This window comes from Doryrhamphus excisus, linkage group LG2, assembly GCF_037039965.1.
Source record: "Doryrhamphus excisus strain RoL-2023G ecotype Guam linkage group LG2, RoL_Dexc_Guam_v1.1, whole genome shotgun sequence".
In the NCBI taxonomy this organism is placed as follows: Eukaryota; Metazoa; Chordata; class Actinopteri; order Syngnathiformes; family Syngnathidae; genus Doryrhamphus; species Doryrhamphus excisus.
Genome location: NC_136358.1, coordinates 21,731,722 through 21,744,040, shown reverse-complemented (window position 1 = coordinate 21,744,040; position 12,319 = coordinate 21,731,722). Strand labels below are relative to the sequence as shown.

Here is a 12,319-nt window from a genome sequence, read left to right as displayed (position 1 = left end):
TATATTTTTTAATTTTTGAATCTTGTTTATTTTTGTATTTATTTTTGCTTTTATTTATTTATTTATTTATGTATATATATTTTTTATTTTTGTTTTTATTTCCATTTATATTTATTTTTTGTATTTAATTTTTTTTCATTTTTGTTTTTATTTTCACTTTTATTTATTTATTTATTTATTATTTTGGCAGTTTTGGTCCTCATAGAAATGCAGAAGGAAAAACTATTCAAATGAGGGGGCGGTCCTAAGTGTGTCTTGGGTTGAACTGTTCGCCTATTGGTTGATCGACATGTGAGTGCGAAAATCGACTAGGTATGCCTGCAAACAGCCACAGCAAGAGGAAGTATACAGGGAGAAAAGTATACATTTACCGGGACAATAATGGCGGGGTCCACCAGGAAGTCGGTGTCCGAGCTTCTCAGGGACGCTGCCAATCGTTTGGATGATTTGGAACGTGGTAAGTATGAAACAGCTGATGTGTTACGCTTTTACTTAATTCCAGTTCAGGTGTGTTGACTCTTTCTTTACTTTCTGCTTTCACAAGCTTCAACTTCGGACGAATCGGACGAGAGTGGTGTGGTGACTTCCTCTTGCTGTGGCTGTTTGCAGGCATACCTAGATAGATTTTTGATAAATTTCTCTGATATTGTAGATGCAGTAGATGACTTTACCACTGCCCAACTGATCATAGTAAGCAACATACATGCATGTTCATCACATGACACAATTGATCAGATATACAGAATATTCATGATGGATTAAATTCTACATTTTAGGTGAAATGGCAGGACGTATTCAGCGCTGATGGTCAGCCTTGAGGGACACATTATATGTGAGAAGATTCAGCCCACGTTCTTGACGGGGCTTGCTGCCTTATTTTCCACCTTCTACACATTTAATCTCCAGTACCAAGAAGAGCCTGCATGCCTTAGATACTTTAATTAAATAGAACCTGAATTTTTCTTATGTTTTCGATCCTACATCTATACGTTTTCTGCCTTTTCCTGTGTTATTAATCTGATTAAGTTCAACAATTTGATTTTTATAAACTAATTAACACAATCATTTTTCAGGGGTTTCGCTGGAATAAACCCGTAGAGAGACACCAAGACTGTACGAGGCAAAGTTGTATCCAAGAAAACTGGCAAAGTCACAACCAAAAAGAGTATAACAGTCAACCCACGTGTCCACTCTGCTAAGGAGACTCATGGATTTTGAAACGGACTTAATTTGAGATGGTGAGATTACTCGATCCCATTAATATGTTTGTCAAAACACCAGTTTGTCTCAATCTTCTAATTCTCTCTCCCTCTTCCTCTCAATGTTACTAACTTTTTTCCTTCATCTCTCTCTCTTACATAGTAGTCTGAACCCCTCTTTTCTTCTCGCTCTCTGATATTTTTTTTTATTCTCAGTCACCACACCACTCTCGTCCGATTCGTCCGAAGTTGAAGCTTGTGAAAGCAGAAAGTAAAGAAAGAGTCAACACACCTGAACTGGAATTAAGTAAAAGCGTAACACATCAGCTGTTTCATACTTACCACGTTCCAAATCATCCAAACGATTGGCAGCGTCCCTGAGAAGCTCGGACACCGACTTCCTGGTGGACCCCGCCATTATTGTCCCGGTAAATGTATACTTTTCTCCCTGTATACTTCCTCTTGCTGTGGCTGTTTGCAGGCATACCTAGTCGATTTTCGCACTCACATGTCGATCAACCAATAGGCGAACAGTTCAACCCAAGACACACTTAGGACCGCCCCCTCATTTGAATAGTTTTTCCTTCTGCATTTCTGAGGACCAAAACTGCCAAAATAATAAATAAATAAATAAATACAAGTGAAAATAAAAACAAAAATGAAAAAAATATCAAAAAATTAAATACAAAAAAATAAATATAAATGGAAATAAAAACAAAAATAAAAAAATATATACATATATAAATAATTAAATAAAAGCAAAAATAAATACAAAAATAAAAAACAAGATTCAAAAATTAAAAAATATATATTTTTGTTTTTATTTCATTTATATTTATTTTTTGTATTTAATTTTTTCTTTTTTTTCATTTTTGTTTTTATTTCCACTTTTATTTATTTATTATTTTGGCAGTTTTGGTCTTCCATAGAATACAAGGTGTAAGAAAAAGAGATGTCATGAGTAAAAGAATGACTGAGAATAAAAAAAATATCAGAGAGCGAGAAGAAAAGAGGGGTTCAGACTACTATGTAAGAGAGAGAGATGAAGGAAAAAAGTTAGTAACATTGAGAGGAAGAGGGAGAGAGAATTAGAAGATTGAGACAAACTGGTGTTTTGACAAACATATTAATGGGATCGAGTAATCTCACCATCTCAAATTAAGTCCGTTTCAAAATCCATGAGTCTCCTTAGCAGAGTGGACACGTGGGTTGACTGTTATACTCTTTTTGGTTGTGACTTTGCCAGTTTTCTTGGATACAACTTTGCCTCGTACAGTCTTGGTGTCTCTCTACGGGTTTATTCCAGCGAAACCCCTGAAAAATGATTGTGTTAATTAGTTTATAAAAATCAAATTGTTGAACTTAATCAGATTAATAACACAGGAAAAGGCAGAAAACGTATAGATGTAGGATCGAAAACATAAGAAAAATTCAGGTTCTATTTAATTAAAGTATCTAAGGCATGCAGGCTCTTCTTGGTACTGGAGATTAAATGTGTAGAAGGTGGAAAATAAGGCAGCAAGCCCCGTCAAGAACGTGGGCTGAATCTTCTCACATATAATGTGTCCCTCAAGGCTGACCATCAGCGCTGAATACGTCCTGCCATTTCACCTAAAATGTAGAATTCAATCCATATTATATAATCCATATTATATAATATTCTGTATATCTGATCAATTGTGTCATGTGATGAACATGCATGTATGTTGCTTACTATGATCAGTTGGGCAGTGGTAAAGTCATCTACTGCATCTGCAATATCAGAGAAATTTAAAATCTAAATACAAATGAACAGTAAATTGAGATGATGCACAATGCAAGGTGGATAAACAATCACAGTTACAGCAAAGCAAATCTTCAGTACTTAATTTGTGATCCAATGCTTATCTTGATAATAAGCTTGCATTTGAATCTCAGCTGTGACACACAACAATTTGCATGCACTATAGTCTTACATAATATTAGCCTAATTCAACTGTTGAAATGACTTACATAGACTGTAAAATGTTTACACAAGGGTATCATAAAGTTTCATGAACTCACTGGCAACATGCAGGCGTCAAATAAAATTGCTACTCACCAAATGATTGGATCAGGAAAGGCAGTATCGAGCTTCACATGTGCAGCTCAGTTGATGCACTTCCCAGAATGCAAAAAAAATACTGTGAGATACAGTTAGTTAAGATGATTTAATGGTAGAGTTTTTAGGAATACATTACAGTTCTGTTAAAAAAAACAGTAAATGGGGTGTCATTTAACAGATTTTCTGTAACGTACTGTATTTTTTAAAAAACATCATAATACTGTTGAAATCCTGCTGTAAATTTACAGCATTTTTTTACAGTGTGAATATATTTTTACGGAACGTATTATGCAAATTTTTGGTGCTCTGTATTGATTTGGCTGCACAGCGTCGAATGGTTAGCACGCAGGCCACACAGCTGGGAGACCTAAGTTCAATTCCACCCTCGGCCATCTCTGTGTGGAGTTTGCATGTTCTCCCCGTGCATGCGTGGGTTTCCCCCGGGTACTCCCACTTCCTCCCACGTTCCAAAAACATGCTAGGTTAATTGTCAACAACAAATTATCCATAGGTATGAATGTTAGTGTGAATGGTTGTTTGTCTATATGTGCCCTGTGATTGGCTGGCCACCAGTTCAGGGTGTACGCCCGAAGACAGCTGGGATAGGCTCCAGCATGCCTGCGACCCTTGTCGCGGTAGAAAATGAATGAATGAATGTATTGATTTGTGGAATCCTATTGAGCAACTAACACGATAACAGCACAGAAATCTTACTACATCGTCCATATTTACCTGGACTTCCTGCTTCTGACCTCTAGGTACGCCCTCTCCGCTGTGATTGGTCACACTTCCAAGCTCTCCCGACGACCTCCGGATAATAGCTCCTTGTTTACTGAGTGCAGGCAATCTGCAGCCCATATGGATCTCATGACAAAGTACCATGAAATATGGCAATTTCTGTTTTTCAGTTTCTCAACACTCAAAAGTTGGCCCCATGGCATGTTAGTTTGCAATCGCACTAAATAAAAAAATGCACGGATAGTGACTTGACAAAGCATAGTGCCTTACTTGGGAACTACATTTCATAGAATGATACAGTCAAGGGCAAACCAACCAGTTTGTTAAGTGCAATATGAAATGCTGTATAAAAACTGGGTCAAACTGGCGGAGTTATGTTCCCCATTGTATTTCAGGTGTAAAAAACTTTGAGAAGCGCTAGTTTAGTCCAGCGAGGAGGACGGACAGTTGGCCTACATGCCCTGGCGACCAAAGGGCTCGCTGTTGTGAAATGCAACCAGTGCCACAAGAGGAGAAGGAAAAAAAAGAATCTAACCTTTGACCCATGACTGGTATCAGGTGACTCCAAGACTAACTTTAGCGGCTGATTTTAAAGTGGAGTTGGCGCTGTGTGCTTTTTAACACCCAAATAGTCAGAAATGTTGATAAAATACATAAAGCCTGCTTACTCTTCACCCTCTCTGTATCCCTCCTTCCTTTTAATTCCTACTCACTCCCTCACTCCCTCACTCCCTCACTCCCAATCGTCCATTTATTCACCTATATTTGGATCCGATAATCTGAGGCTATTTGGCATCGTGCTAAACTCATAATTCCTGTGGCTTTTTTTTCACCGTGCTACCGAGGGGGTCAGGTGAAGGATTAAGGTGCAGTTCAGATCTCAGATCAATGGCATGTACTTGTTTTTGTTTGTTTACAGCTTTCAAAGACAAAAATAAACATGAAAGTGGTGCCAGAAGGACTTGAGAGCACCTTCTAGGGACCCAACTGTGGGTCAGGAAACCAAAGTGGGTTAGTTTTGAATGTTTTGCTCATAATTAAGTTGATGTAACGCCAATACAGAGAACCTCCATTTTGAGAGTTTTTGAGAGATTCAAAATCATAATCTAAAGCAGCGGTCTCAAAATCAACTTAACTGGGGTCCTAGAAAGATTGAGTCTGGAGGTCTGCAGGAAGTAGTCAGTCCGGAATCGATAAACACCACCAGAAGCTGTCACAGATCTGAGCTATGGTGTCGTGAGCAACAGATTCAGGTTTTGAAGCATAGGCTTTGTTCAATGGCCCTTGTAGTAGTGAGCTCTGAGAGGACTCACTAGTCCAAGACTAGAGTGAAAGACTCTTGGACATTCATGGCGTGGATAGCAACCTTGTGCTGGTATACGCTCCTCGTTTGTTCAGATCTTCAACTTTAGCATATTCAAACTTTGCAGACCCAGTCTTAACAGCTGTCTCCCACTTGCCTCTGTCGTTTGCAAGAGTTTCAAGGTCAGTTATGGCATATTTGTTCAGCGTGTTATTCGGTTGAAGAATACTCAGACTTTATGAAAACCATCAGGTAGTTTGCTGTATAATGGAGCTTGTGGTAGACTCTCTGTGGCCAGTCCACCGAAGACAGATTTCCATTATGGAGGCCTCAACCGATTCATGGTTCTCTGAAATCAAGGAGCCTTAGAAGGATGTTTTAAATCATCAAAATAGGGCAAGATAATAAATTACATGTTCACAGCATGTACATGTATATAAAACATTGTAAGAGTTTTTGTTTTAGAGGGTTTTGTAATCGTCCATTGTTAGCTAGCTCATATTAACTCATTTCCTGGCGTTATAATGCACAAAAAATTAAAAAGAAAAATGTGTTCATGTTTCACATAACGATTGTGAATGATGGGGAAAATTCACCAAAAAGTGCAGTACCCCTTCAGGTTTAGAATAAGTAAATTGGAAAGGTTAACTAGTTAGCTTGGTAGCTTGCTATGCTAGCTGGGGCCGTCTCTTGTATGCCTGCAGTGATCCCTGAGCAATGTGATGTAAACAAAGAATTCTAGGAGTGTAAAACTGACTATGGAGGTTTGATTTTATGTCTAGAGGCCTCTAATAATGTTAAAACCGTATTTAGAAAGTCTAACTACAGGAATATTCAGTTGAATGACCATGACTGAGTACAAATTGGATGATAGACTTGCTTTTCAGACATGTTGAATTGTGCAAGTGTATAGGTGATTTACTTACTGTATATAAGTTTGTTAAATAAATGAAATCATTAAGATTACCAGGAATTACCATTGCTGTTGCTTGCATTGCTGTTTTAGTCAAAATGGCAACTGGTTGACTATAAGATTAGCGCTAAATTTTTAACCCTTTTCTGAACTTGAAACACCACACCCCCCTCCTGATCATGACCACCCCACCCCTCCTTTTCACACCCTCCAAAGCGCTGGTCCATAGCACAAGAGCGGCCCTGCTGATTAGGTTTCACTCTCTGCGGGGCCGACACGAGGCTTGGCGCAACAATACCAGGACGCCAGGGCTCAAATCTACCTGGACCTTACTGCTGGGATCTTGTGGGAGCTTCCAGTGGCTTATACCTAAGTTCTGAGGTAAGGCGTGTGTGTGTGTATGTGATAGAGGCCTTGAGTCCTGCATGAACTGGCACTGATGCAATCTGAGCTGTTAAATAATTCAGAAGCCAGTTTAAGTTCAAGGACTTGTTTACAGTCAAATGTATTTGATTTGTGTTGTCAGCACTTTTGCTGAAGATGCCCCCCCCCGCCCCCCACCCGAGAAACATGACAAGGTAGAAGCTTAAGTCATTATTATTCTTATTATTATAATGGAGACCAGGGTACAGCATTAATTGTATGATCAATTAAGCAAAGGTGAAGAGTCCCTTGGGGGGACCATGTGTGGGCTGGGCTGTTAGAGGGGGGTGCGGGAGGAATGCTGCCCACTGCGGTGGAGTTTTTAGTGGGATGGATGGATGTGGATTTGGGAATGTGCTGACTTTACGCCACCCTTCCCCCTCAGCTGTCCCTTTGAGATTTATCTTGGAGCTAAAACAGGCAGGTTATAGCGGGTGGACGGGTGTTAAGTGGGGAAGGGTGGGTGGGTGTATGGTAACAGGACCTTTCCTTCTCCTTGTTGCACCTACTATACCATAAAAGCACCTGCAACCTCGGGAGAAAAACTAGCTAAAAGGATCACATGGTGAATGCCCCATATTTTCCAAATAGCTGAAAATCCCAAGGCAGGAAATTACTTCAATTACCGCAAAAAACAATTACACTTACGTTTCCCACTGGACACTACTTCTCTCTCAGGGTAACGGGGACTCATCTCCAGACTTACATAATTGCTTTTGACCAGCGTACTCGACACAGCCTCCATCAGGAGACCTCCAGCGGATGAATTAGTGTCCTAAAGGGCCACGCGCTCCACCACTGTTGCTCTCAGCGTCCTTAACGTTATTAGGAATCATGGCCGCAGCTGGCCACCGGACTCCACCTGCCATGCAGCCTTACCGTCAACCACGTTGTCATTTATTTATTTTTCCATTACACGGTAAATACACACTGACCTTTTCTGGATCACGTTTTACTGCCACTCACTCACTGTCTTGCTGCTAGTTTTGCTGCCGCCGCCACCCCCCCGACACCACCCACCAACCAAAAATAATGCATGTAAACTTTTAAGCCACAATAACTCATTAACATCATTCATTCATTCATTTTCTACCACTTATCCTCACGAGGGTCGCGACTATGCTGGAGCCTATCCCAGCTGTCAATCACAGGGCACATATAGACAAACAACCATTCCCACTCACATTCATACCTATGGACAATTTGGAGTCGCCAATTAACCTAGCATGTTTTTGGAATGTGGGAGGAAACCGGAGTACCCGGAGAAAACCCACGCATGCACGGGGAGAACATGCAAACTCCATACAGAGATGGCCCAGGGTGGAATTGAACCCTGGTCTCCTAGCTGTGAGGTCTACGCGCTAACCACTTGACCGCCGTGCCGCCCAATAATATTATATTTATAATTTAATTTATTCACATTATTTATTGAATTTCATGAAAAAATATTTACAGGAACCAATTCCCTGTCATTGGATAAATTAATACCTTCATAAACATAAGCAGTAACAGATTACACAATTAGGCATGACACACACTGAGCAGTATACTGAGCCAATATTTTGACACTCAATAGTCAATGTGGATCTTTTCTGTCCTTTCAGCCATGCCGCTGACAGCTGCTGCTCCCTCCAACAAGAGGAAGAAGGCCAACAAGATCATCACAGACTTGTCCAACATCAGCCAGAATGGTAACACAACCCACAAACACACACCACACACACACACAGTAAACCCAAGCGTTTCTGCACACTCTCGTTCCTTCAAGCTCATCACATCCAGTGTATGTCATTGCTCCTGGAAGACAAGCCCGGTAACACAGTATGTTGCTGTACAAGGAACCTCCTGGGGGTGGGGGGAGGGGAGGGGGTGTGTGCACAGGGTCAGCATGGGGCTGTCAACCTGCCACCCCCAAATTCCTGCTTTTTCCTTCCCACTCACATTCATACCTATGGACAATTTGGAGTCGCCAATTAACCTAGCATGTTTTTGGAATGTGGGAGGAAACCGGAGTACCCGGAGAAAACCCATGCATGCATGGGGGGAACATGCAAACTCCACACAGAGATGGCCGAGGGTGAAATTGAACTCGGGTCTCCTAGCTGTGATGCCTGCACGCTAACCCCTTGTGGCCTGTTACTGGAAAAAAGTTTGGACACCCCAGATCTACAGTAGATGGATTGTTTTAGCAGCTGTAATGCTGATATTTTTTTGTTTGAACTGTGGCTTCGGACAGTAGCGCGGCCCTGCTGTCACTTGTATCTGATGACTTTTGTGCGACAACAGAACGTTTCTGTGCGTTTGCACTGGTTCTCTTATGCGGCGGCTTATCCTGTTTATCCCTAATTTAGCCCCACTTAATGCCCACTCATCCATCCATCATCTCTGTCACTTTCGGCCCTCCCTAGTGTCACCCCCCCCCCCCCCTCGCGTCAGTCTGTCCATTTTCAACATTTTCTACCGTCAAGGTCCAGTTTCACATTCTTGTGAATTAACACTCTAATCAATATCCCCATGGGAGAATTCACTTAGCTCAGCAGCCTCAATTATTCTATAAGAGAATAAGAGAATAAGAGAATAAGAGAATAAGAAGCAGGGTTTATTTCAGGAATGTTATGAAGTTCTCCCATCTCTCAGACGACGAGTCAGACCCCGAAGCCTCCGAGCTGGACCTCGGCACCAAGATCAAGACACCGAAAGATGTGATGCTGGAGGAGCTGTCTCTTCTCTCCAACAAGGGCTCCAAGATGTTCAAAATGAGGCAGCAACGGGTCGATAAGTTCATCGTGACCAACGAGAACATGGTGATGCTTGGAATTTTATTATTATATATTTTTAAAAAGCTAAAACTCTTCCGCTCAGATTCAACCTTCTCTTCTGTTCTCCAGCAGAATCTGGAGAACCTCCTCATGTCCCCTCCACCTGTCCCACCAAAGCCTGAGATGGCAAAGGAGGAAGGTGAGGGCTCCCGTTTTGTATCGTCAGCCTTTATTTATGTTTACCATGATAACATCGCCATGTTTTTAAACCTAGTGGTGGTGGAGGAGGTAGCGAACGAGGAGACGGAGAAGCAAAGGAGGAGGAGGGAGTACATCCGCACCTACGTGTCGCCATGGGAACGGGCCATGAAGGGCAACGAGGAGCTGACGGCTACCATGAAAGCCTGCATGCCGGGACCGGTGCGGGGTTTCACAGACCTTCCCCAGTACAAGAGCTTCAATAGGTGCACAAACAACGGCCTGAGTTTACACGAGTCTTGATTTCGTAACACTCTTTTTCCCTGCATTACGGTTGCCGCTAATGTCATTATTCATTCATATTCAGGGCCAAAAAAATCATTTTTTTCAGTGTATAGACAATTTGGAGTCGCCAATTAACCTAGCGTGTTTTTGGAATGTGGGAGGAAATCGGAGTACCCGGAGAAAACCCACGCATGCACAGAGAGAACATGCAAACTCCACACAGAGATGGCTGTGAGGTCTGCGCTAACCACGTGCAGCCTGGTCATTTTCATATTATATACCCTATTTTCCGGACTATAAGTCACACTTTTTTTCATAGGTGGCTGTTCCTGCGACTTATAAATGAAAAAACTTTTTATGTTACATAAACACTGGACAAAGTACATTGTAGTTTGTAAAATAAATTACCCGCAAAAAATGCAATTTATATTCCAGTGCAACTCATGTATGTTTTTTCTACCTAATTATGCATCTGCAAGTGTTTATGTTACATAAACACTGGACACCTTTTCTGTTCATGTTTATATTTTTTGTGTAGCTGAATGTGTTAGCATATCTTACACCTATTCAGCCTGTTCTCTATTCTTTTATTGTTAGAACTTGCCTTCCAAGAGGACGTAATGTCTGTTTTGGTCAAGTAGTTTGTAAAGTAAATTACCCGCAAAAAAATGTGACTTATACTCCGGTGTGACTTATGTATGTTTTTTTCTACCTAATTATTCATTTTTGGCCTTGTGTGACTTCAAATCCAGAAAATACGGTAATAGACTGAAAATCATACATGTGTATGTCAGTGAAAAGTATACAACAACAATAGCTTGCATTAAAAACAGAGATACTTGAGTACCGGTATCGATTGGTGCTATTAAAGTACTATGGTACTATGTTAAAGGTACCCAATCCCGAACCATAAAACACCACCACATTTTTGGACTGTATGAGGCCAAATTCTAATCCAAGTCGCCATTTTTCCACAAAACTAGAAATTATTCCAATGCTTTTCCACCCGCAGGACAGCGCTGCCCTTTGGCGGGGTGGAGAAGAGCGCCAAGCTGATGACCTTTGAGCTCCCCGACCTCAGCATGGCGGCTGAAGAGCCCGATCCCCTGCCCTCCCTACAGGCCGACATCCGCTCACGGCCCTCCTTCAACCGCACACCCATCGGATGGGTGTGCAGCGAGGACAACACGCACATCCACATGGAACTGGACATCCCTTTTGATGGGGAGACCGACGACCTCTGAGCGCACACACACACATGCACGTATACTCCAGTATACACATACTTGGTAGTACACTTAAGTCCATGCTGCCAACCCCCTAATATTTATACTGAATACAAACAGAGAAGCATTAGTTGCAGGCACCCTGTTCGTATTTGGATATTGCTTAAATTGCATGGAGATGAAAAATGACTTGTTGTTAAAACTGTGATTTTGCATTGCTAACATGCTAACGTGTGACAAAAAAAGTACTCTGCACTATTGTAAAAAAGTATTTATTCAATAAACCTCCCCTTTACAGTACCGGTGCTTTCCATGGCTCATTGTAGACCAAAGAAACCACTATAGTACTCTTCACTGATCAGACTTATCTGAGAAGTTGGATTTCTAATTCATAAATGGAATATGTTGGTAATTAGAACATAGAACTACTACTTCTGTCTTTCTTCAAATTATTTTCCAATTTATTTTGGGGTGAGCCATTGGCCCCCGGGGCGTCAAACTTTTTTGTTTCAACATTATTTATTGTACAAGTTTTGTGATGATGGTTGAGGTCACAGGTTTTTTAAATGTTCATATCCACTGGGATACAATATAGAGTCTATTTTGGGAGTAGGCAGGGGTGGCCAAACATAGTCAAGTCTACTGCACTCTCTTATGGATTATCCAAGTATTATAAAACGTTTCTCATTCATTATCAGTCTCTATTTTGGGGTCCTACAACAGTGGGCGGGCACCCTGGGCCTCATAAACTCCTGCTACAGCCCTGTAAAATCTGTCAAGTAAACATGGTTACAATATAGTATCCCAAAGAGGAGTATGATGGTCTGCCGTGCATGGCTGAGACCTCTCACACTGTGGCTGCAAAGCGAGGCTGGCGGGTGTCAAATGTTGGACAGATGTCCTCGGCATGTTGCTGTCAGCCGGTCAAATATGATAGTGCTGTGTGTGTGTGTGTGTGTGTGTGTCCCTCAACCAGGGCTAATGGAATGACATCAGTTGTACAGTTTCAGACCGTACAGTGCATCCTTAACACGGTAGAGCGCCCTTGCCATGTAGAGGATCATTAAGTAGCTTCTTTTGCAGTATTTTCTTAAACAGGAGAATGGATCCGTCATATAGAGGATCTTTGACTCGCATTTGCATTTTGCAGTATGTACTTAAAAACAACATTTTATTTGAATAGCCCTGCCTT

At 41.4% G+C, this 12,319-nt stretch overlaps 1 protein-coding gene across 2 annotated transcripts; it reads left to right on the top strand.

The window, feature by feature from the left end:
• Positions 1-6,564: 6,564 nt before the first annotated feature.
• myoz1b (myozenin 1b) lies at positions 6,565-11,412 on the top strand. Of its 2 annotated transcripts, none has more exons than XM_058061938.2 (6): positions 6,565-6,617; positions 8,264-8,350; positions 9,297-9,463; positions 9,551-9,617; positions 9,693-9,882; positions 10,914-11,412. In XM_058061938.2, the coding sequence occupies exons 2-6, from the start codon at positions 8,266-8,268 to the stop codon at positions 11,143-11,145; spliced, it is 741 nt and encodes a 246-aa protein (XP_057917921.1). In that variant the 5' UTR covers positions 6,565-6,617; positions 8,264-8,265; the 3' UTR covers positions 11,146-11,412. The 2 variants fall into 2 exon arrangements, with proteins under 2 accessions (XP_057917921.1, XP_078645262.1); XM_078789136.1 differs by having other exon boundaries at positions 9,548-9,617.
• The last annotated feature ends 907 nt before the right edge of the window (positions 11,413-12,319 follow it).